The sequence below is a fragment of the Protopterus annectens genome, chromosome 10.part0 (assembly GCF_019279795.1).
Source record: "Protopterus annectens isolate FY-2018-M chromosome 10.part0, PAN1.0, whole genome shotgun sequence".
Taxonomy (NCBI): domain Eukaryota; kingdom Metazoa; phylum Chordata; order Ceratodontiformes; family Protopteridae; genus Protopterus; species Protopterus annectens.
Genome location: NC_056744.1, coordinates 871673776 through 871700379, shown reverse-complemented (window position 1 = coordinate 871700379; position 26604 = coordinate 871673776). Strand labels below are relative to the sequence as shown.

Below are 26604 nucleotides of genomic sequence, written 5' to 3'. Positions count from 1 at the left end.
AGTAATTTGGAATAATCTCATAAAACAATGCTAAAGCGCAGTAGCTTTTCTGTCATTATTTTTCAGTCATAATTTTGTTGTTCACTGCCAGCAAAGTGGTTATAACTTCTTGGCGGTGACTGTGGGGGGTAGATTGTTCAAGGATGAAAGTGTTGGGATTGCATTCACTAAACAGTGACAAATATTTGACTTTTAGATTTTCATATCCTTCAGAAAATCCATAACGATGCAAAACCAGTTATTCTAGTATCTTTTTATTGTGTGAGTGCACTGTTTAACATCCGTCACTGTCACTATTTTAGACATTTTTGGCTTTATCCCTGGCTCTTGAGCTGTGGAATTATGTGAAGCATAGCTCTCAGCCTTCTCTCTGATTTCACTTTATATTTTGGTCTCTTCCCCATACAATTTTTTTTTGTTTTTTGTTAAAGCGTTAAGGATTGAAGTTACTAAGTAATGACAGGTAATTGAATTACAGGCTTCATATCCTTCAGTAAATGAATACTAATGCAAAAATCTGTTAATCTAGCAATTTTCTGAATGTGTATGTGTATTTAAAATCTGTCCCTGATTTTAGCGTCTGTGTGTGTGTGTCAGTGTCAGGTATATAACCACTTATTTGATGTATACTGTATTAATATTATTGTTCTAATATTCTGAAAAATATCTTTTGCACCATAAGTCATGTATGAGGAAGCAGTATGGCAAATGCAAGATGACAGGAACTGGTATGTATCCACAGTGAATTCATATATTTACAGGGCTTGAGTTATAGAAGAATATTTGAAGACGTTTATAAAAATTGTGGAATATTTTCTGTATTTGCATTAATAAGTTATAAATTGAGTGTGACACTATCATGTTATAGAGGGCTTGTGCAGCAGTGGGTGTTAGAAAACAAATTATGATAAACACACTTGCGTAAGAAAAACACGATGCACTGTATTAATAATGTAAGTCTGATATTGGCACTAATGGCTCATGTAAAGTAGGTAGTGAGGTAGAAAAGTGCCATCTACTTTTTGACAAGATGTAGTAGTTAACATGCAGTAAAAAAAGAAAATCACTGTAAGATGTATAGGGCTTGAGTTAATGAAAAATGTTTGCAATACATTATGAAATATTTCACGTTATATTAAATGTTTTATAAAATGTTTTTTAAATTAATAGAACTGACTTGTATGACACTGTCATGCCAAGGAGCCTACATAAACAGTGAGTGTTGGAAGAAAAGCAACACTAGACATATTTCAATAAGACATACACAGACAAGATTTATCTTTGTGTTTTAGGTACACTATATTAGTAACTGTTTACTATTGAAATCTCGACTTCAGAATGCACGCCTATGAATTATTCAAACAACAGATGTTCGAATAGTTCATAAGAGTACATTCTAAATGTCCGAACGTTATATTTGCGAATGTCCTGTGCATTCACAAATATAAACATTCGAAGGGATGTACAGAGATCACGGTACAGTGTGGTTAGGGAAATACATCCCTTTCCTCACTGTAGTGCAATCTCAGAGTTGGACTATATAGCTGGGGGTGTAGGGGCTTGCCCCCCTGCAAAAATGGTATGTTAGTTGTAGGAGTTTGGGATTTATGGCAAGGGTTGCATTGTCGTTAATTGCTGTAAGATGTCGAATTCGACATTTTTGGCAATTACTGCAGATTTACAACTAACTGAACAGTCGTCCATCTGCTTATTCTACATTAATTCTCGACATTTAAGAACAAATTTATTTTGACTTTCGAGATTTCAGTAGTAAATCTTAATAACAATATTTTGATATTGAGTCTGATATTTTATGAATTGTAGGTAGTGCATGATGGAACATGGCACCATCTAAAAGCTGACGTAATTTGCTGGATACAATTAGTGAAATAATCAGCATGGGATGTAGAGTACTCTAGTTATGAAGTACTGCTTGCAGAAAGTTATAAAACATATAACATTATCCATATTTACATTAATTGTGCAAAAATGGAGTGTGATCCAGTCATGTTAGCTAAAAATTGGCAGTAAAACATAATGGGTAGTACGAAGACCTTCAGAAATATATTTATTTGTGATAGAGCAATTACTGTCAGCTTTATTTTTATATCTGAATTAATATTGTTCAGACTGTGTGGCCTACAGGCAAACAAAAGTCAACTTATGCCCACCATTATGACACACAATTTTGCTACTCATTATTGCCATGTAGTATGCAGGTAGTGAGGGTATAATATTGTATTTTGAAATATTGTGAAACTATGATGTGCATAATCTGTGCAATATCACAAAACAGCAGTGTATTTTCCATGTCTAAACAATCCTAACTTGGTTTGTGATTTGCTTTGGAGTTGACTGAGAGAAGAGAAGTTTTATTTGAATTTGTGTTTTATTTGTTATCATTGTTTTTCACTGTTTGTAGGTAGGAAGAGCTATCTTGTTAACAAGATGTACTTTGATTCATATGTTGTTGTTTTACCTTTAATTTCACTGTTGGTTGTTAGAAAGGGATAGGTTTTAGACAGGGTAAGCTCTAGTCACCTCAAGGGGCCTAGACAGCTATAAATTCACACAGACTGCAGCGAGGAAAATCCTGAGCATATCTAAACAATCCTACCTTGGTTTGTGATTTATTGATCTTTACTGTTAAAAGGAAATGCGACTGTGAGCTATAGTGAGCGCACAGTGTAAAGGAATTACAACTTTTGCCTGGCTTGCCGAACTTGTATGGTCAGAACAACTGTACTATACTTACTTTAGTATTTAGCTGTGTATTGCTTGTGCAATTTTTTGTCATATAGGCTGATTTAATTTGTCTCAGTTATGTGGTTACTGATTTTGATTATTCTTTGTTTTTACAGTATTTTATTAATTTGAAGCTGAATATGGAGTCCTTAATTGAGTATGCAGTTAATGATTTCCTAATACACTAATATCTTGTATAGTGCAATAAATGCTATGCATATTTAAAGGTAACAGCTGATAACACTGGTGATCTGTGATCCTCGTGTTAAAGGTTGGATGATTTGCTTATTATTGTTAGAAGTAAATCTAGACTTAATGATGATTGCACTTGTGCAATTGTCATGGCTTTGGAGAACTGTTGTTTCATGTATTAATGACTGGACTGATGAAATAAATAATGTTAGGCAACAGACATTGAACAAATAGAACACTTTTAGGAAATGATGCATCTATTGTCTGCAAAGATCATTCAACCCCTGTGAAGCAAGACGATGCCCCTGACAACTTTGGAATTCCGGATGCACGTTTTCAGCAATTTGAGGATCCAGTTTGTTTTGTAGGAAACAAAGAAAAAAATGAAGAAGTTCACAACAAATAACAAGGAAGAAAAGAAACTGATGAATGACTGTAAAGGAAATCGAATGCATAGTAAAAAGGACACTGCTTTGTTATGTAACACATAGATTACAGGGAATGATAATATTTTTCTATCTGAAAACCTTCAGTCTACAGAAAAAGGCATAATTTTTCCAAAAGTGAAGGCAGAAAAAAGAGGCAAGGGGCAGTTGAAAAGGAAGAAATCAAAATTGAACGTCAAAGGATTGAAGAATACTGTATAAAAAAAAAAAAAAGAAGAAAAGAAAGGCAGATGTTGATTGACTACATGGCTCAAGCTGTGGATTTGTAGTACCAGCTGGATGAGAATTTAATACATCACGAAAACAGTGGGATTAATAAGATTATGGTGATGAAAATCTATCCTTCATAACAATTGATAGAGCAGATATTACTGTATTAGAAGCTGAAGATTCTTCAGAGCTGGCGAACAAAGATATTCTTGTAATTGGAGATTCAGTTATTAGAGGAACTGATACTTATGTTTACAGAGAAGGCAATGAACATCGAATAGTGTTATGCTTGCCAGGATCAAAAATAGATGATGTGAGACAAGCCTTGGAACATGTATGGATCCGTTTTTATTCATGTCAGTACAAATTATGTCATCTGCAAGGATTCTCTGACTGTTAGTAGGGAACTGACAGCCCTCTTAGATAGTATAGTTTGTACTTGTGTTAGGATGTATTTTTCATAAATCACCCATAGAAAGGATAGTACGGTTACTGTCAATGAAAGATTTTTTTGGGTAAATACCTACGTGGAAAAAATCTCCTGTTTTAAAAAATGGAAATGTGTAGAGCATCCTAGTCTAGTTTGGGGCATATATGTGTTCAGACAGGATGACGTGCATTTGACAAGGTCAGGGAAGAGGCTTTTGCAATATTTGACAAATACTAGGCAAGATTTTTGCCAGGTCAAAAATTTAACAGTTCACAGATAGCAACATTTGATGCATCTCTGATGTTTGTTAATGCTAGGAGCATTAATAATATATTTTATTGGAAAATTTGCTACATTCTCACAAGATTGATGTTATTGTTTGTGAAACGTGGTTAAAGAACAATGACTGGAAACCATTTCTGTCAGGCTATAAATGTTTTTATTGTAACAGACACACTCACAAAAAATCAAGTGGAGGTGTTATGATAGGGATTAAAGGTAGTTGTGAGACCTGTGATTATTACATGTTCAGTGATAACACCAATAGTATAGAGTGTGTAACTGTGACAATAAGACAACCCTGGAACATATAGCAATTGTTGGAGTGTATAGACCACCAAATTCAAGTGCAGATGACCCAGAGGAATTCATACATTTCTTGCATGAAATGCAGGAGGAAAGAATAATATTAGTTGGGGACATAAATTTACCAGAAACAGACTGGAATAATATTGATTCAACAACATTAGTAAGGACATTATTCACAATGTATATTCAGGAACAGCAATTGCTTTACATTGTAAAAAAGCCTACCAGAGGACGGAACATACTAGACATTGTTTGTGTTCCTAAAGACATTACTGTTACTTCAAGTCAGGTTGTACCACCATTGATGTGCAGTGATCATGTGGTTATAAAGGTTAATTTGTCACTAGATAATTCTGCCAAACAGAAATATAAATCAGTGCACAGAAGGTTAATTACAGATGATATGGAAACAAAACAGTCGCTATTTAAAATGAACTGGAGTGAGGTGTTCAGTTGAAAAACTGCAGATGGAATATGGAAAGTTTTGAAAGAGAAATTGAGTGCAAAAAATCAGAAAAATGTTTAGCATCAGGATCTGGGCATACAACATCAGGGGGATATATTTCCATAAGAACAAGATACTGATTAAGGTGAGAGACAAAAAAATATAAGAAATGGAAGAGGTGTCAAACTACAAGTTTGAAAAAAGAAATAAACAAGCTGAACAAACAGATTAAGCACAGTGTGAGACAAAATCAAGAAAAATTTGAAGCCAGTTTATACACAGATATTGAGCATGATAGGAAACCTTATACATAACATGTGGAAGGAATAAAGACAAACAAATTGGTAAACTGTGTGCAGATTCTAAAATTTATTCTCAGACACAACAGGTTATAGATATATTTACAAAATCTTATGCAAAACAGTTTGGCTCCACAAAAGGGGGGGGGGTAATACGTTGTCCTGGTGACATCCAGGTAACCCCAGATACTGCAATCAAATTAGATTATATTGTAAAAGAACTCCACAAACTGGATCCAAACAAAGCACGGGGAGGAGACGGAATTAGTAACAATGACCTGAGAACACTTCTGCAAGACCTTATTGTGCCATTATATCTATTATTCACTAGGTCATATAAGTATGGGGAGATTCCTCAAGATTGTAGACATGCGCTTATTAAACCTATCTTTAAGGGAAAGGGGAGTAGGACAAACCCAGAGTCATATAGACCCTTAAGTCTACTTTCATGTTGTGGAAAAATAATGGAGAAAGTAATATTGGATGAGTTGTTGTCAGAAATGGATAAGTTTTGACTTGAAACCATATGTCAGCATGCATATGTTGAAAATAGATCTACTACCACCTGTAACATGACATAACAATATAATAACAGCTATAAATGAAAAATTGTGTTGCGATGTAATTTGTATAGATTTAACTTCAGCATTTGACAGGGTCATACACAAAACACTGATCTATAAATTAGTACAACTAGATATTGACATACTCTTGGTAAGATGGATAGCAGCATGGCTTACAAATAGGACATGGCAAGTATCATAGAACAACTGGACATGTGAAATCCTTGGTTACAGTCAGGGTGTCCTATAGGGCTCTGTCTTAGGACTTTACTTGTTTAAATTGTGTCTTTCAGACCTAACCTTTTCATCTAAGGTGTTCTACAGTCTATATGCAGATGACCTGAAATTGGGTAAACTGATTACATGTGTTACTGATAAGGCATGTCTGCAAAATAACTTGACTAAGTTGACCATCTGGGCACAGGAGAATAATATGCTGATAAATGCATCAAAAACTAAGCATGTGAGATTTGGGAGACATAAACTGAAAGGTGAATATTTAATACAGCACACGGTGATTGAAACTGCAGGCATTTAAGGACCTGGGTATACGGGTAGATTCAGCTGTGAGTTTTTCTAATCATAACAACCAATTGATTAATGATAGTTATAGAACTATAGTTTGTATAAAAAGATTTATAAAGTTTAGGAAATCAAAAATGATGAAGTCATTGTTTGTTAGTTACATTAGACCCAAACCTGAGTATGAAATAACAATATGGAAAATCCTATACGAAAACAAGCATGAGTAAACTGGAAAGAGTACAGCAGAAATATACCAAGAGCGTCCATGGATGTGAAAATTTAAGTTATTACGAAAGAGAGAAATATCTGAACTTGTGCAGTGTCTCTTACAGATGCCTAAGAGGGGGATCTTATTCAAATATATAGGGCATTTAGAGACAACTACCTCTGGGAATGTTTCTGGTTATCAAAAAGTACTAGAGAATCATCAGTCAACCTGTGTAGAAGATTCTATAGGAATAAGAAGTGTACTTAACTGGTTCTCTGACAGAATAGTTAATGCCTAGAACAGACTACCAAATTACATTAAAGCAAGTACTAGTTTAGATATTTTTATGAACAGCCTGGACACTTATTATGAGAACAAGTGTTTTGGTGTATTGGCAAGCTAGAAGGGCAATGTGAAGTTGTTAAATCTCGCCGTTTATGCTCACTGATCGGTTCGGAGCCCATCCTCGGCTCTGACACGGCCGATAGCAAAGCTCAAGGTTTGCCAGTAGCTCAAAACCAAGCCCCTTATCCCACAATGCACTGCTGGAATTACCTCAGATCTAGTTTGCCGCGGCAAGAGAGATCTCGGTGATCCAGCTAGCTCTGACCATTTGTGAGAAAAAAACAGCAAGTTTGATGAAAAAACTTTCTTTTTGTCTTAGATATTTTCATCTAGATAGTTGTGTGTTAGTGTTTAAAATTTTAATAATAGAATCTGTAGTTTCGGATAATTGGTGCCCTGTTGGTTTAGTTGTTTTTGTGTAAGCCTTTTAGCCCTATTTAGAGTTATTAATCTCTATTTTCTAATAGTCAAGGTTTTTCTCTGTGGGCCTCTTAGCCCTGTATTTGTAAAATATAGTTTATTGTTATAGATAGTGCCCGGGTCGGGCTTAGTTGCTTTGCGAGTCTTTACAGGGAAAGTAAGGACTTTACTGCATTAGTTTTTTCAGTATACTGGTTTGTTTTACCTTTACTATGTCGGATGACAAGGAAAAGTCCCATCCTAATTCGGGATTCAAGAAATGCCCAGATTGTGGGCAGAAAATGTCCGTCACTGACGGACACATTCAATGTGTCTACTGTCTTGGGGGCTAAACACCTCCAAGACACTTGCAGCATTTGCCATTATTTTTCTTCAAGAGTCCTCTTGGAGAGAAGGAGGAAGCTAATAGACAGGGGATTACTGCAGCATTCCTTTTCTGAGGTGTTGAGTAGCCATGAAGGTACTAACACGTCCTCCAAATCCACAAAATCTTCAGATCCCAAAGTGGCATAAAAGGCAAAAACTTCAGAGGGAGGGTCATCAGTTCCACAGACCTCGGAACCAAGTGTACCTTTGATTCGAGCCATCTCTCAGTATTGGAGCCGGTCTCTGAGATTCCCTCTTCTCCTCTGCTCCAGTCAGCACCTTCGGTGCATTCATCTAAGTCCTCAGTCAGCCTTTCAGATTTGGACATGGATCGGCTAGTGCAGAAGCTTTTACAGGCACCAGGACTTGACAAATTGTTGTCGGCCCCGACCAGCTCGTCGGTGCCGAAGACCATGGAACAGGATTTGTCTACTCCTCCTCCGAGCTGTACTGGACTCTCGAAGCCAAAGGAAACCAAACCAATGATTGTTGAACCCTTGGAGCCGATACTGTCACCGGTGTTATTGGCTCCATCTACTCGGATGTCTTAGGCGCCAACCGAGGACTCTAGGAGCTGACGCTCTCCCATCGGGTCTGGGGAAGGTAGTCGGACCAATTTGTCGGTGCCGACTCTTCCTCTCGGGGCTTCGGCACGGATGAGCTTGGCTCCTACCTCGGGCTCGGAGCCCATGGTTTTGGTGCAGGAGGAGCAGACGGTACTTTCGGGTCCATCTACTCCTTCTTGTCGGAGCCATGGTACCTTCAGTGCTATGAGGAGAGTCCTGTCCCCAAAGACAACGTCAGCATCGGTTCGGCCTTCTCTCTCCCTTCAAGCTCCTGTGTCTGCTTCTTCGTCTACTGGTCCCCCTAAGCGTAGAGACCCTGAACCTCAAGTACCCACACAGGGAGTCCCTTGCTCTTCTGAGACCTACCCAGATCCCCCCACTGAGGAGGTGCCCAGGAAGAGGCTATGCAAGAGGAGGCACTTAGACTCCCCACAGGAGTCTTTGACATCTGACACGGACTTGGATGAGTCAGAAGGGTCCCCTCGATCCCCCTCTGAGTATATCTCCTTTGCAGAAATACTAGAGATCCTTAGTCAGAGGGGCGATTGTCAGTCCCTACTGAAGACGAGTCCGTGATCTTGAAGGCTTTTGGATCTCAACCTTCCACTTCTTGGATGTCTCTGCCTTACGATGAGCTCATGGAACTGATCCTCTCATAAGGCGTGGGAGTCACAGGAGGCCATGGAACCTGTTCCTCGCAAGCCAAATAAATTCATGTCTTCCCCAGTGGACAAGCCATTTTTGACAAAGGGAGTGCCTGTTGATGCCATGGTGGTAGCTGTAGCCACCAAAAAAAAAGTGTCTAAGACATCCGCATCTATCCATCCTCCTAACAGAGATTCTAGGATCATGGATAGATATGGGAAACGCATGTTTAGTTCAGCGACTTTTTCTCTGCAATCACTGAACTACTTAACCCATTTTACGAGACTACAAAAAGATCTCCTGAAAGAGCTAGGAGATGCTCTCCAGGGTATGGTAGCTGCAGGGGTGGCCGACAAAGTCAGTGCCCAGCTCGCTACCCTAAACTCAGTGGTAAACTCGTCCATGTGTCTCATATCCTATGCAGCTGATGGTTCGAGTAGAGCCGCTAGTTTGGGCATTGCTCTTTGAAGACAAGACTGGATGCGTCTCTCTTCCTTTGCGGAACCCTTTAAGTCTTCCTTTATCAACACCCCATTCGATGGCTCATCACTGTTTGGGCGTAAAGTAAAGGAAACTTTAACCAGGTGTGAGCAGGAAGGCAAGACCTTATCTGGAGTCCGTTTTTCTACTCCTACTCGGCCCTACCCCAAGGGCCCTAGGGGAGGGAAAATGTGGTTCCGAAAAGCACAGGGGGCCTTTCAGGACACACGTGGAGAAACCCCCTCTAGAGGCAGAGGAGGGGGTTATAACGGAAGACACCGCCCCCGCGGCAGAGGGGGTCCGCAGCAACAGGATGACAGGGGTCAGTTCTCCGGTCAACCCTACCAGCGCCCCTGAAAGGGGGCCCAGCTGTTCGGATCTGGAGGCAGTCAGGGGTCGCTTGTCTTTGTACCCAGAAGCCTGGCTAAACATAACATCAGATACGTGGGTACAAAGCATCATTTCCAGGGGATATTTCGTACCATTCTCTACCCCTCCCATTCCTGTAAACAGAATCCCAGATATTCCACCCAGTCTCAGGGAACAAGCAATCGTAGAGGTCCACAGATTGCTAGAAAAGAGTCATCCAACCAGTCCCAGCAGACCAAGTTGGATTCGGAACTTACTCAAGATTCTTTTTGGTACCAAAGAAAACAGGGGGCTGGAGTCCTATCTTGGACCTCAGCAGACTCAACCAGTTCGTAAAGAAAGAGAAGATGTTCTTCGTGTTTCACTGTTGCAGTCATTACATTTGGGTAATCTGCTGGCAGGTTGCCCTCAGTCGGCCTGAATTCCAAAGTCTTGGGTCCTGCATCAGTTGCTGTCTTCTCTTCCATGATGTCAGGTTGTCAGGGGTATAAAACATGCAGCCAACACCATTTTCTTTAGTCTTTCTTGCCGCGCGGTGCCCAAAGCAGAAGCATTTCGCAAGTGCTGGTCTGCCGACTACTGAAATATTCGAGTTTGAGTTTCAGAACCGAAGTCTTCACTAAAGCTAAGTACCCCGTTGGGGAAACTTTTTTTCTTGCCTTTTACCGATGTCAGAAAAAGTTAATAATTGTATTACTTATGGGAAGCAAATACCTCATAAGGATTTCCATTTATACTTTATTCCTTGCCTAGGCCCTGATCACAACGTGCCTGGCTGTCGGTTTTGTGCTAGATTTAACCAACGCATTATTAAGCGTCGGTATATTTTTGCATCTAAGTATTTTGGAAACAGATTTAACTACCCAGAAATGTCGTCGGATAGCAATCCGACTACCGGAATACAAAAAAACGGCAAAGAAGAGGACAGAGAAAGGCAGTCAATATCCAAAACCGACAAAGCATCTCCTAAGCCAGTCGCCGATACTCAGTGAGGCGCGTTCACAGCCCCTGATACCCGCTACCTTCGAGTCGCAGGCGTCTACCGACACCCATGTGGAGTCCAGCATGCCACAAGATACTCAAGGTATTGGACCGATGGATGTATCAACCTCGGATGGGTCCAGAGCCGCTGAGCAGGCACCGGCTTCTGAGGGTGTATTCAGATCTCAACATTTCTATATCAAACCGACGAAAGCTGCAAAACCTAAGGCAAAGACACTTTCTAAAACTAAAAAAACAATGCCTGAGCCATGTGCACAGGCCTCTATGCCTAAAAAACAGATGATCAAAATGGCTGAAGACCTTATTAACTTGATCAGGGGTACCCATCCCCCTCCAGATAAGAGGCCTAGGCAAGACACTGACTATGAATCTTCAGATCAGGTTTCTATTTCTTCTGATGCCTCTTCTGATCAGGAATTATCTTTACCTCCCTATGAGTATTCTGATGCTGAGGAGTCTATTCCATCTGCATCTCCTCCTGAGGATTATTCATTTGGAGAAACCTTGCATACTTTGAGGGAGCATTTTCACTGGGAGAGTCAAGACTTCTCAGAATCAAAAAAGAGGTTCAGGGATTTCCTTCTCCCTCAGCACAAGCCTTTAGCCATTCCTCCTGTTTTAGACATTGTGGATGATGTGTTTTTCGGAGTCAGGCCTGACCCCTGACTCCTTACCTCCGGCTCCCAGTAAGCCTGACTGTTATTACAGGGTCCCTGACTCTCATAAATTTTTATTTAGAAACCCTGCTGCTGAACCTGAAACTATTTCACAGGGTCCAAAGGGAGTTAAGGCCTCAACAGCAAAAAAACCCTACCCCTTCTGACAGAAATTCAAGGGCACTGAACAGATGGGGGAAAAAAGGTTTATACATCTGCAACCTTGGCAATCAGGGCCTTAAACTGTCAATTTCATATGCTTAAGTACCAACAACATGTTATGGGATTGCTGAAACAGAAAATGATGTTGATCTCAGAATGTGCAGAAAATAAGGAATTGCAGGAATTATTGCATGCAGCTGAACAAGTTGGAAAGCATACTTTGCAATGTGATTTTGATTCTTTAGAGGCCTCCTGCAGGGCCGCAGTAACTGGATCTGTGATTAGGAGGCATGCCTGGTTAAAGGGGCAAAATTTGCCTGATCATGTTAAAGCTAAATTGCTAGATGCACCTTTACAGCATGATTCTCTGTTTGGTATTAAGGCAGAACAGGTTTTAAGAAAATGGAAGACAAAGCTAAGTCTATGCAAACTGATTCAGTAGACACTGGTCTACAAAAAAAGTGGTCCTTTCCTGTGTCAGACAGAGCTCAAAAGGGCAAATCCAGACGCCCTAAGGGTTCCACGTACCAGGCTCAAGACTCATACAGGTCAAAGCAGTGGGGTGCATCCACCTCCAAATCTGGAGGAGATAAAGTGCAAACCTACAGAAAGAAATCCCAATGACTTATCTCTGCCTACACCAAAGCACTTATCTTTTGGCAGCACCCATAGGGGGGAAATTAGAACTTTTTGCTCAAAATTGGCAGTTAATAACCCAGGACAAGTGGCTACTAAACATCCTATCACAGGGATACAGATTCCATTTCCACACACTGCCAACAACAAATGGTTGGCCAGATCTGCCAAAAAAATAGGCAGAGGCACAGAAACAGGTTATGTCCCTCATGGATATGGGGACCATTCAGACAGTACCAGAACAGGAAAAAGGACAAGGTTTTTACTCAAGACTGTTCTTGGTATCCAGAGAGGACAAGGCCTGGCGGCCAATACTGGATTTATTGATTTTGAACACATACCTGGACATTCCAAAATTCAAAATGCTCACCTTGCAAAAGCTTCTGCCCATGCTGGGCAAGAATGCTTGGCTGGTGACTTTAGACCTAAAAGAGGCATACCTGCATGTCCCAATAAGACAGTCGTGCAGAAGATACCTCAAATTCAAGGCTGGCTTAATGCATTACTAATTCTCTGCACTGCCCTTTGGCTTATCTACTGCACCCAGGGTCTTTACAAAGTGCCTGGTACCAGTAATCGCATTTTGCAGACAAAGAAGTATTCAAATATATCCTTACTTGGATGATGTCTCATTCAAGCAGAGAACAACGACACTCTTCTACGACACCTGGCGTTTGTGAAAAGGCTTCTAACATGCCTAGGGTACACAATAAACGAAAAGAAATCACAACTGGTGCCCCCACAAAATATAACATTCCTGGGTGCAAGTTTGAATACAACTGCCCAGATGGCTTACCTCACTCCAGACAAGCAAAGGCAACTGACTACTTACTTCAAACTGATGGCAACAAAAACCCAATATTCTGCAAGACAAATTCTGCAGGTTCTGGGCTTCATGGCATCCTGCATCCTACTAATTCCATATGCAAGACTGCATATGAGGAAACTTCAATGGTACCTAAAAAGTTTATGGAGTTAACATTCACACAGTCTGGAAACAATGATTCCTCTCATCCCTTGCCTGCAACAGGAGTTTCTATGGCGGGCAAAGGCCTGTCACCAAAACATGGGATGGCCCTTCACTCTTCTCCCTGCCAGCCAAACCTTAACAACAGACGCATCAGATTATGCCTGGGTGGCCCACATGGCAGGAAGATGCATTCAGGGCATATGGGCACCAAATCAAATGCATCTACATATCAACCAGAAAGAGATGCTAGCTGTTCAAAATGCCCTAACAGCCTTCAAGGACTTACTTCATCCAGGACAACTACTGATAAAGACGGACAACACCACAGTCATGTGGTATATAAACAAGCAAGGGGGCACACACTCATACCCCCTTTGCAGATTAGCCATGGCACTGTGGGACACAGCTGTGACCTATCAAATAAATCTTCAAGCTCAATTCCTACCAGGAAAACAAAACACTCTGGCAGACGATTTAAGCAGAAACCTTATGGATCCTCACGAGTGGAAACTAAATCCACAAGTCTTCAGCATGATAGCAGAGAAATGGGGGAGCCCAGACATAGACCTATTTGCCTCTCCTCAAAATTATAAACTGAAAAGATTCTGCACAAGGACTTATCACAGACAAGCATGGAAAGTGGACGCCCTATCCTTCAGTTGGAAAAACCTATCAGTTTATGCCTTTCCTCCTCTGCCTCTTCTACCCAAGGTCCTCCTAAAAGTCAGACAAGAGAAGCCAAAGATCATATTAATTGCCCCGGACTGTCCCCGCCAATACTGGTAACCAATCCTAAGGAACTTGTCTCAATACCCAGCTTGGACCTTGCCTCAAAAACCACAACTACTGTCCCAGCAAAACAATCAGATCCTGCACAATCAACTACAGACTCTGAACCTGGCAGCATGGCTAATCCTGTAATCATACAGACGACACCTCTCAGTAAAGCTGTGATGGATGTCATTTTGGAAGCCAGAAGGCCTAGTACTAGAAGATCTTATGTTGACAAATGGAAGAGATTCTGTGCTTGGAATCAAGCACAAGGAACTGATACAGCAGAACCGCATATTCCTCAGATATTAAAATACTTAACTGAGATGCTGGACAAAGGCCTATCTTTCTCATCAATCAAAATCCATGCCTCTGCCATTTCGGTGCATTACAATACAGAGCCACCAATCTTTTCTCATCCTTTACTAAACCATTATCTTAGAGGAGCCAAAAATTTAAGGCCTCCTAGAAGATCACCATTATCTGCATGTGACCTCAATTATGTGTTGGAAAAGCTCACCCTGCCTCCATTTGAACCAGCTGCTACCGCTGATATAAAGTTCTTATCATGGAAGACAGCTCTGCTACTAGCAATTACTTCAGCAAGAAGAGTTTGAGCTACAGGCCCTCATGGCTGTAGAGCCTTTTATCATATTTTACCCAGACAGGGTGTCTCTGAGGACAAATCCTACTTTTATGCCTAAGGTCGTTTCCAGTGTGGCTCTTAACCAAACAATTCATCTGCCAACTTTTTATCCAAATCCGCAGAACAAAGGAATTCTGCATTCCTTGGACGTACACATACAGCTAAGATTCTACTTGAGCAGGACTAAAGCTCTAAGAAAAAAACAAGCAATTACTAGTGTCATATGCTGCAGGATCAGAAGGAAAGGCTATTTCAAAGCAGACAATTTCAAAGTGGATAAGCCATTGCATCCATTTCTGCTACGTACACCATGGCAAACCTGTGCCCAAGGGCATTAGGTCTCACTCCATCAGGGCTGCAGCTACTTCAGCAGCCTTAAGAGGCTGCTACTTGGATTTCTGTTCACACTGTTACAAAGCATTACCATTTGCCTCTCTACTCTAAGTCCAGGGCAGGCTTTGCCACTGCAGTGCTGCAGGGCCTTATAGCCTCACCTAATGCTGTTTGCCTCCAGCCTCCCAACCATAGCTTTGGGATTCTACCCAAATGTAATGACTGCAACAGTGAAACACAAAGAACATAGTACAGTTGTGTACACTTACCATAAATGTAGATGTTCGAGTGTATTCACTGTTGCAATCCAGGTTACCCTCCCGCCATCCCCCTGTCATTGTACAGTTTATCTTTCCTTCTATCTTCTGCAACCTATGTGGTGTATTTGCTTGTAGATGAAGATAAAGTTTATATTGATGCATGTGTGTGTGTGTGTGTGTGTGTGTGTGTGTCTGTGTGTCTGTGTGTATATATATATATATATATATATATATATATATATATATATATATATATATATATATATATATATATATATATATATATAGAATAATGCTACCTTTTTGGGGGCACCTGACATCGGGGGCAAGAAAAACTAACGAAAATGGCATCGGCTGCATGTTTTATACCCCTGACGACCTGAAGACATGGAAGAGAAGACTGCAACCGACGCAGGACCCAAGACTTTGGAATTCAGGCCGACTGAGGGCAACCTGCCAGCAGATTACCCAAATGTAATGACTACAACTGTGAATACACTCGAACATCTACATTTATGGTAAGTGTACACAATTGTACTTTCCGAATGGTCACTCTTCAGTCCATTCTTCCCTTCCTAGGGAAAGGCGATTGGATGTGCTCCATAGATCTCAAGGACATGTACTATCACATAAAGATGAACAGACGCTCCAGAGATCACCTGCATTTCCGTCTGGGAGCCAATCATTACCAGTTTTGAGCCCTGCCCTTTGGTCTCACTACAGCCCCCAGAGTGTTCATCAAATGCATGGCAGTGGTCTCGGCTCACCTGAGACGTCTAGGATTCCAGGTGTTTCCATACCTAGATGACTGGCTCCTCACCGCTACCACCAGGCATCAATTGACTCAGGCAACACAATACACTGTGACACTCTGCCATCAACTAGGCATTACAATCAACTTCGAAAAGTTTGCCTTATCGCCATCACAGCATACCATTTTTATAGGAGCAGAGTTAGATACCTCAACTACCACTCTACGTCATCCTATCGAAAGAGTCTCACTTCTCCGCCAACACATCAGCTCACTGGTGTGAAAGAACATAGCTACAGCAGCAGAGGTCTTGAAGGTGCTAGGTTTGATGGCGGCAGCAATCCCGGCTATACCACTCGCAAGGATGTATATGCAAATTTTTCAATGGCTCCTCTTTGCTCAGTGGTCTTCCCAGAAACTACCGATGCACCACATGATTCTCATGACAGATTCTTGCAAGAGAGACCTTCAGTGGTGGTTGACGTCTTTTCATGTCACAATCAGAAGACCCTTTGCCCCCCCCCAGTAGCCACTGTGACTATGGACACTTCCCTGATTGGGGGGGGGGCATTTTCAGGGAAAGACTGCCCAAGGCACATGGACATATCAAGAATCACATCTGCACATCAATGTTCTAGAGTTGAGAGTGGTACTTCTGGCGTTGCAGTACTTTCAGGACTCTCACCCTCTGGGAACTATTGCAATTCAGAAGGACAACATGTCAGTAGTCTGGTACTTGAACAAGCAAGGCGGAGCCAAGTCTTACCCCCTTTGTCGAGAAGCCCTCAAGGTCTGGCAGTGGGCTGTATCGTCCCAGCGTTTTCTGTTAGCAACGCACATCCCAGGGAAATCCAATGTGATAGCGGACAAGCTAAGCAGGGCGATATTGCTCCCTCACGAGTGGTCTCTCAAACAACAGGTTGCGGAGTTGATTTTCCGCAAATGGGGCCAGCCTTGCTGCGACCTCTTTGCCAGCCACATCAATTCAAATTGCAGAAGCTACTTTGCCTTAATACCACCTCCCGGTCATCCTCCGAGAGATGCACTTTTACACAATTGGCCCCTGGGTCTCCCTTATGCATTCCCACCTTTCCCATTGATACCCAGATTTTTACAGAAAGCAAAATCGCTGAGAAGGACTGTTATCCTCATAGCCCTCTACTGGCCTAGACAGACATGGTTCCTGTTTCTCCACCATCATCTGTTGGATGGTCCATGGATCCTGGACCCAGTTCCGGACCTTCTGACACACCTGTCAGGGGACCTCCATCCTTCACTGCAGTCCCTGAAACTGACTGCTTGGCTAATCCACTTCCTGTAATTGCCAGGTTTCATTCAATTTCAGAAGATACAAGACAAATTCTCTTGTCTTCTCACAAGCCATCTACCAGGAAATTATATGACATTAAATGGAAAAGGTTCTCAATTTGGGCCAACATGCAGAAAATTGACCCTTTCCGAGCTCCGCTATCATCCATTTTAGAATTCTTGACAAAGATTTTTAAGGAAGGGGCAGCAGCTGCTACAGTTCGAGTCCAGTTAGCTACCATCTCAGATTTTCACCTTGGGTTTGGTGGCTCAAATGTTATGGGCCATAAATTATCTAAGACTTTTCTTAAAGGTGTTTTTCACATGAGACCTCCTATCAAAATTCCCTATTTTCCCTGGAATTTAAACTTTATGCTGTTTCAAAATATTCTTCCCCCTTTTGAACCAGCATCTTCTTGTGATCTCAAATATTTATCCTGGAAAACTATTTTTCTAGTGGCCAATACTTCTGTCTGCAGAGTGTCAGAACTTCAAGCATTATCTGTCAGACCACCTTACATAATTTTCCATGCTGCTAGAGTATCTCTCAGAACAAACCCCTCATTTTTACCTAAAGTCTGTTATGAAACAAATATCAATCGGGTCATTGAGCTGCCAGTCTTTTTTCCCCAACAAATTGGAGTACATGCTGCACAAACTTGATGTACACAGACAGCTCAGATTTTATCTTGACAGAACTGAGGATATTAGAAAATCAGATCAACATTTTGTATCCTTCTCAGAAGCCAGAAAAGGCAATCCAGTGGCTAAAACAACCTTATCTAAATGGTTATCAGATTGTATATCCTTTGTTTATGAGAAGGCGAGCATGCCATTGACACACAAATGTAAGGCTCATTCTACCAGAGCCATTTCTACGTCGTCTGCTTTTCAAGCTAAATTGCCCCTTGACAATATTTGCACTGCAGCCACTTGGTCTAAGCCTCATACCTTTATCACTTATTACAAAGTAGATAAGGTTTCAAGGGACAGGTCTTCCTTTGGTTCCACAGTACTGAAGAACATACTTCCATGAGCCACCCAAGATTGAGGGTGCTAGGGACGCTACATCAGTGAGAATAAACGGAGAGATTTAACAACTTCACATAAAGAAGTTATGTACTTACCATAACGTTCCATGTGAGTTGTTTATCTTGCCTTTATTCTCATGTCCTTCCCTCCTTTCCCCTCCTGGATGACTATTGACTTAGAGGCTAGTACCATCCTGGTTTTTCAGTTTTTCTTCTTCCCCTTCGGGAAGTGTTTCTTTGTAAAAATAAATAAAAGTGTGTGTGTGTGTGTGTGTGTGTATATATATATATATATATATATATATATATATATATATATATATATACTGTTACTCACAGCAAACAAGATCTGAGGTAATTCCAGCAGTGCATTGTGGGATAAGGGGCTTGGTCTCGAGCTACTGGCAAACCTTGAGCTTTGCTATCAGCCGTGTCGGAGCCGAGGATCGGCTATGAACCCATCAGTGAGAATAAAGGCGAGATAAACAACTCACATGGAATGTTATGGTAAATACATAACTTCTTTTTAATGCTTGTGCTTGAAATATATGTATGTATGTATGTATGTATGTATGTATTCTTTCCATACATCAGTTGAAAGCTTTTGAATGAGTAAGCAGTTGACTCGTTGATATAACTTGCATACTTTGGTCTATTTTGCATGGTTACAAAAATATAACCCTTTTTTAACCATAATACTGATGTGTTTTGGAAGATAAAATGTCATTTATCTTTAATTAGTTTGCAATACTAAAAAAATGTCACTAGACAGAATTTGTGTACTGAGACCAGTATATAGCCCATTACCTAATGAACAACCTTTGTATTTTCTTTTTTTTTTTTTTTTTTTTTTTTAACATCCATCATTAATCAGATAGTGAAAGTTATTAAATATGTACTTTTAATGGTTGATGTTAAGTTGTCATTCTCGCCTTCATTCTTGCTGGATGGGTTCGGAGCCGATTCTCGGCTCCGACTCGGCCTATATTATAGCTCGAGAGCTATTTTTACCGGCTCGAGGCAGCCCTATATCCCACAATACCATGCGCTAACTCCCCAGATCTCGTTTGCCGCTTCGCTGCGAGGTTGCTTTTTTACCGGCTCAGGTCAGTAAAGGATTTTTTTCAACGAATTTCTAATTTTTTGAGATAGTTCCCTACTTTACCTATCAATTTTTTACTTAATAGAGTTTGTTTCGTAAGCCCTACCCACCCCTGTAGTTAACTTTTATAATCAGGCCTACAGGCCTTAGTTTCTTTACTCAACTTTGTGTGTGTGTGTTGTTCTTTTAATCAGTCCCCTCATCTCCCCCTTGTGTGTAAGTGAGTGAGTGTGTGTACTGATTGTGTGACTGTCTTAGGGCAATGTCCAAAGACATTAAGGTCTCGGGATTCAAGAAGTGTGACTCGTGCTGTCAGAAAATGTCTCTGACAGACGGTCACACTTCTTGTGTCTATTGCTTGGGGCATTTACACCTGCAGGACTCTTGTTCCATTTGTCACGGATTTAGTTCAAGAGTCCTGCAGGAAAGGCGTAACAAGCTTATTCTAAGGGGCTTGTTAAAGCGTGATGACTCCCCATCCAAGTCTGGCTCGGGGAAGCCATCAAAAACCACCAAACCCTCGGCTCCAGCTTCTGAGCCGAGGGCTGGTGTTGTCGAGACGGCTCCGACCTCGGTTCCGGCTGGCTCCGAGGCGAGCAAAGTGGGTTCCGCTTCGAAACCATCATTGGAGCCGACCCCAGCGCGCAAGCGCTCTAGGTCCCCTTCTTTAGAGTCCGTCAGATCGGCTTCGAGGTCCCCCCTTCTATTGGAGCAGAGTCATAGGACTCATTCATCGAGGTCTTCCAGGCTGTCCGATCACGACATCGAGAGGGTGGTCAGTAGACTCATAAAGTCCCAGGCTCTGGCCCAAATGCTTCAGAGCCCATCTCACCAGACTGTGGCTCCTTTGATACAGTTATCCATTCCTCCTCCGACTCATCTCTCGAGTTCGGAGCCGGAGTTCGTCGGAAACCATGACCTTGCCCACGTCAGAGCCGATACCCCCTCCTTCGGCTCCAGTGTCTTTGGCTCCGACCTCTTTATTGGTTCCGTCCATGGAGAGGTCCGGGCGCCGGGACTCCATTGTCTGCTCCGAGGGGGCGAGTGGCATCGGACCCTTGTCCGACCCCGCTCTCCCTCTCAGAGCTTCGGCTCTGGTTAGTTCGGCCCCGACATCATTCTCGGAGCCTTCTCTGTCGGTTCCGGGGGCGGTTCCAGCCTCTTCGGAGCCGGGGCTACCTTTGGTATCTGATAGGGGATCCTTCGAGGTGATGAGTGTGCTGGTCCCAGTGTCCACTCCAAGGTTAAGTTCTGCGGCTCCTCCCTCTGTAGTGCCTGTTACGGTCTCTGGCCACCCTCCTATACCCGACAGCAGAGATCCAAAGCGTAAGGTACCCACTTTGGGTGTCTCCTCCTCTTCCGAGGGTTCCCCTGAAGCTTCAGGGGAACCCCCTAGGAAAAAGTGCAAGAGGAAGCACATAGACTCCCCCGAGTCTGTCACGTCGGACACCGACTTGGATGAGTCAGAGGGTTCCCCCAGATCCCCCTCTGAGGATGTCTCCTTTTCAGACATCCTGGAGTTCCTAAGACAGAGGAGAAATTGGTCCACTCTCAAACCTTCTGAGGACAAGTCGGTTTACCTTGACGCCTTTGGATCTCGCCCTTCCACCTCCTGGGTGTCTCCCCCTTTCGACCCATTAATGGAGGTAGTGGCTAGAAAGGCGTGGGCAGCTCCTGATTCAATGGAACCTACCCCTAGGAGGCCTTCGAAATTTATTTCTGGACCAGATGACAAATCCTTTCTCACCAAAGGTGTTTCAGTTGATGCTATGGTGGTAGCAGCAGCCACTAAGAAGGAATTAGCTGATCCTTCTGTACCTGTTCATCCTCCTAACAGAGTCCAGGACCATGGATGGGTACGGCAAGCGGACCTTTGCTTCAGCGACATTTTCTATGCGATCGCTGAACTATTTATGTAATTTCACCCGCCTTCAAAGAGACTTGCTCACAGAGCTGGGTGAAACGGTACAGGATCCTTCTGCTGCGGGGTTTAAGGACAAAATAAACTCTCAGTTGGCTACCCTGAACTCCATTGTTAACTCCTCCATGCGGCTAATCTCTTATGCAGCCGATGGAGCGAGTAGGGTTGCTGGCACAGGGTTTGCGTTGAGACGCCACGCTTGGATGCGACTCTGTAATTTTGCCGACCCTTTCAAGGCGTCCTTCACCAACACCCCCTTTGACGGTTCAGAATTGTTCGGGCCTCAGGTGAAGAATACCCTCACCAGATGCGAGCAAGATGGTAAGACTCTCTCTGCCGTGGGAGTCCGTTTTTCCACGCCTTCTAGACCTTATCCTAAGGGATAGAGGGGTGGAAAGATGTGGTTCCGCAAACCACAGGGAGTCGCGCCTGTCACACGTGGTGAATTTCCCCCTAGAGGCAGAGGGGGGAATAATAACAGACGCCGCCCCAGGGGCAGAGGGGGTCCACAAAACCAGGGTTCCAGGGAATCTTTCCCTGACCAACCCTTTCAGCATCCCTGAGAAGCTGCCCGACTGTCCACCTTCGGAGGCAGTCGGGGGAAGATTATCTCTGTACCCGGAAGCCTGGCAATCCATCACTCAAGACACATGGGTACAGAAGATCATATCTGAGGGTTACAAAATTCCTCTCACTTTCCCTCCGGTAAAACCGCCAAAACCCCACCAGACGTACCACCCGCGCAGAGGGGTCAGGCTCAGCTAGAAATAAAAAAGCTGTTAAACAAAAGAGTCATCCAGGCAGTCCCAGCAGATCAGCTAGGATCCGGAATCTACTCCAGGTTCTTTTTGGTACCAAAAAAGACAGGAGATTGGAGACCCATTTTGGACCTCAGCAGGTTAAACAACTATGTGTTAAAGACAAAATTTCGGATGGTAACACTGCAGTCTATTCTACCCTTTTTGGGCAGAGACAACTGGATGTGCTCGTTAGACCTCCAGGACGCGTACTACCACATAAAAATACACAGGCGCCTCAGGAGGTTTCTCCGCTTCCGGCTGGGAGTCAGTCATTTTCAATTCAGGGCCCTGCCCTTTGGTCTCACCACAGCCCCCTGGGTGTTCACCAAATGTTTGGCAGTGGTCACGGCTCACCTGAGACAAAAAGGATTCCAGGTGTTTCCATACTTAGACGACTGGCTCATTTCTGCAACCACCAAACAGGATCTCATAATGGCCAGGGATTATACTATCCATCTTTGCAACAGCCTGGGTATTTCTATAAATTTTGCAAAGTCCTCCTTGTCACCTTGTCAATGTATAAACTTTATAGGCGCTGTATTAAACACCACAGAAATGTCTGCAACATTACCACCTCAGAGAGTGACAGACATAAGGCGGAATGTTCAGCTCCTGTTTCAGTCCAGCAGAGTCCAAGTCAAGCTAGTATTGAAAGTGTTGGGCCTCATGGTGGCGGCGATTCTTCTACTTCCATTAGCATGCTTCCACATGAGGCTCCTTCAGTGGATGCTGTTTTCCCAGTGGTCCTTTCAGCAGCTGCCAATGACTCTCAACATTTTGATAACACCATCTTGCAAGAAACATCTCTCCTGGTGGATGGTTTCCCCTTAGCTTTTTCAGGGCAGACCTTTTGTTCTCCCCCCTCCAGTTGCCACTGTCACAACGGATGCCTCCCTGATCGGGTGGGGGGGGGCATTATCAGGGCAGGACGGTCCAGGGCACTTGGCAACAGTCAGAATGCCACCTGCACATAAATGTCCTGGAGATGAGGGCGGTGCTTTTGACATTGCAGGCCCTTTAGAGCTCTCTTCCCACGGGGACTATAGCAATTCAAATGGACAATATGTCTGTAGTGTGGTACATAAACAAGCAGGGCGGAACAAAGTCCTACCCTCTCTGTCGAGAAGCACTCAGACTTTGGCAATGGGCGATTTCATCTCAACGGTTTCTGATAGCAATGCACATCCCCGGGAAGTCCAACGTCATAGCAGACAGATTGAGCAGAACTATCCTCATGCCTCACGAGTGGTCTCTAAATCAAGCGGTAGTAGATGGAATTTTTCGGAAGTGGGGCCAGCCTTGCTGCGACCTTTTCGCAACTCCGCAAAACAGCAAATGCCTCGACTTCTTCACACTTTTCCCTCTACCAGGCCAGCCCCTCAGAGACGCTCTTGTTCACGTTTGGCCCCGGGGTCTTCTTTATGCCTTTCCTCCCTTTCCATTGATCCTGCAGCTAATTCAGAAAGCAACCGCTTTGAGATCCAAAATGATCCTCATTGCCCCGTTTTGGCCTCGACAAGTTTGGTTCCCGTTCCTGCACAAATATCTACTGGAACAGCCTTGGCATCTGGAACCCCTTCCGGATCTGTTGACCCACCTCACGGGCAAGCTGCATCAGTCTCTACATTCCATCAACCTCACAGCTTGGTTGCTCCACTTCCAGCCATAGCCAGGCTTCCCCATTTTTCTCCTCCTGTTCGTGATATCATTCTGGCTTCCCATAAGTCCAATACTAGGAAGACTTATGCGAGTAAATGGAAGCGTTTTTCTCACTGGGCACAAACTAGATCTTTAGATCCCTTCCATGCACCCATTCATGAGGTTCTAGACTTCCTGGCGGAGCTTTTTCATTCGGGGTCATCATCGGCCACTATCAGGGTACAATTAGCGGCCATTGCTAATTTTCATGTTGGACTCTCAGAAGCAAATATTATGTCCCAAAAACTGTGTAAAGCCTTTCTCAAGGGCATTTTGTTACTCAGACCTCCAGTTAAAGATCCACCCCCACAATGGTATTTGAATTTAGTTCTAACTTCACTAATTCTACCCCCTTTTGAACTGGCAGCTTTTTGCTCCCTCAAACTTTTCTTGGAAAACGCTGTTTTTAGTAGCTATAACATCTGCCAGAAGGGTATCAGAACTTCAAGCCTTGTCTGTCCGTCCTCCCTATTTGGTTTTTCATAAAGATAGGGTAACTCTCAGAACAAACCCTTCCTTTCTACCAAAAGTGTTATCGGAAGCAAATCTAAACCACTCCATTGATTTGCCCGTCTTTTTCCCAGACTATACCAACAGGGCTGAACAAAAATGACATTCATTAGATGTTCATCGCCAATTACGGTATTACCTAGACAGGAAAAAACAATTCAGGAAATCAGACCAGCTCTTCCTGTCTTATGCTGCAGGCAAGAAAGGGCTTCCAGTATCAAAAGTTACTCTTTCCAGATGGCTGACATTTATTATTACCTTGATCTATGAGTTGAGACACAGGCAACTACCCTCTAGGCCTAAAGCTCATTCAACCAGGGCACTATCAACTTCAACGGCTTTTCAAGCAAGGTTACCACTAGATGCCATTTGTGCAGCAGCTACATGGGCATCCATACATACCTTTATTGCCCATTACAAGCTTGATCTAGCCTCCAGAAATAGAACTGATTTTGGTTCCACTGTACTCAGGAGTCTGTTCCATTGAGCCACCCAGGACTAAGATGCTAGGGACGCTGTCCCATCCAGCAAGAATGAAGGCGAGAATGACAACTTAACATTAAGAAGTTATGTCTTACCATAACGTTCCATGTTAGTTGTCTTCTCTCCTTCTTTCTTGCGTCCCTCCCTCCTGCCCCCTAGCTTGGATAGACTCGAGGTTCTGAGTCCTTCCATTTCTGGAGATAAAATATGTTGCGTCTTTCATGGTATCCTTAGTGTTACTAGCAGGTAATCTGTACTCGTAAAAGAGGATTATAATATTATTATTATTGTAATATTACTTTTGATACTATGTCTTAGCTTCCAAACGAGATCTGGGGAGTTAGCGCATGGTATTGTGGGATATAGGGCTGCCTCGAGCCGGTAAAAATAGCTCTCGAGCTATAATATAGGCAGAGTCGGAGCCGAGGATCGGCTCCGAACCCATCCAGCAAGAAAGAAGGCGAGAAGAAGACAACTAACATGGAACGTTATGGTAAGACATAACAACTTAATATGGGAGAAAACCACTCAGAAAGCAAGTGATTTCCTAGCTTGAAAGACTTCAGGAAGTAAGGAAATGAATTAGCCTTCTGCTGCTCAGAACTGCATGAGTTAACAAATAAATACATTTTAAAAATTACTTCTCAGATGCACAGCTGTTATTTGCTATTTCTGTTTTTATTTTTTTTTTGATAATACCCTTGCTTTTGAGGTTGAAAGTGAGCAGAGAAGGAGAATTTATCTTGCTAACAGAAAATACATTTAAACAATTCATCACACAACTGCTCAACTGTTTAGTAATGGCAACTGAAAACATGTTTTTTTATCGTCTTTGTTTTGTGATACTACATAATTAATATTTATCGTTTGAATTTTTTAGCTCATCATTTATACTGCATTTTAATATGGAATATATTGCCGTACTTCTAAAACGGTAAGTTTTTAATGGTTGATTTTTTAATTAGGTTTGAAGCATTTTTTTTTTTTAACTTACATTACCTTTGTGTACATTTTGCCATAACAGTTTGTTCATTTTTATTTTGTAGTTTATGGAAGCACAACTTAAATCACATTAAATTCCAGCTCCTGCTTGCCTATTTTTCCATACCCCATAACTTGCAGTCATGCCTATTGGCAAAATCTCCTTTCTCCATTTTCATGCTGGCTTTTTTCTTAGAATACTGTTTGCAAATTTATTCTGCATCCACAAGGCCACACTCTCCTTATTTCTTGAACCCCCATCTTGCTTCATCATCATCATCCTTTTCCACTTTGAACTGTAACCTTTTGCTTATGTTATGTATATGAACCTTAACTGCATAGCTGTAAAATATTCCTTCAAATCAGGTAATCCTAAGTGACCTTTTACTATAGAGAAGACCAGTTTATCCCCCAAAACTCCTGCCCTCTTCACTTCCCAGATAAATTCCTTCAACTCTGTATTAATTATTGTTCAAAACTTCTGTTCTGGTTGATAAAAATATACCTGTCCTGTTTTTAAAACTAAAGGGACTAAAAACATTGTTGCTGCCTGTATTTTACTATACATATCCGTAAACAGCAGCTTAAAGTTTCTCAGTTTTTCTATTATATTTTCTTTTTCACATATCCTTAGCTGCCATAACAAAGTACTTATTAATCCATACTTCATCTTATTGTGCCCACATAAATATGGGTATTGCTAAACCAGTTTGTGTTTGCGTACATAAAGCAAGGGCTGTA

At 42.3% G+C, this 26604-nt stretch overlaps 1 protein-coding gene across 2 annotated transcripts in view; it reads left to right on the top strand.

Annotated features, from left to right (window-relative positions):
• Positions 1–26604, top strand: part of GLMN (glomulin, FKBP associated protein) — a gene marked incomplete at its 5' end in the record, with an annotated part of 1643959 nt that overhangs the window by 423178 nt on the left and 1194177 nt on the right. For both annotated transcript variants that reach the window (XM_044085667.1, XM_044085669.1), the window contains 1 exon segment: positions 25763–25816. In XM_044085667.1, the coding sequence (XP_043941602.1) occupies positions 25763–25816 (54 nt within the window).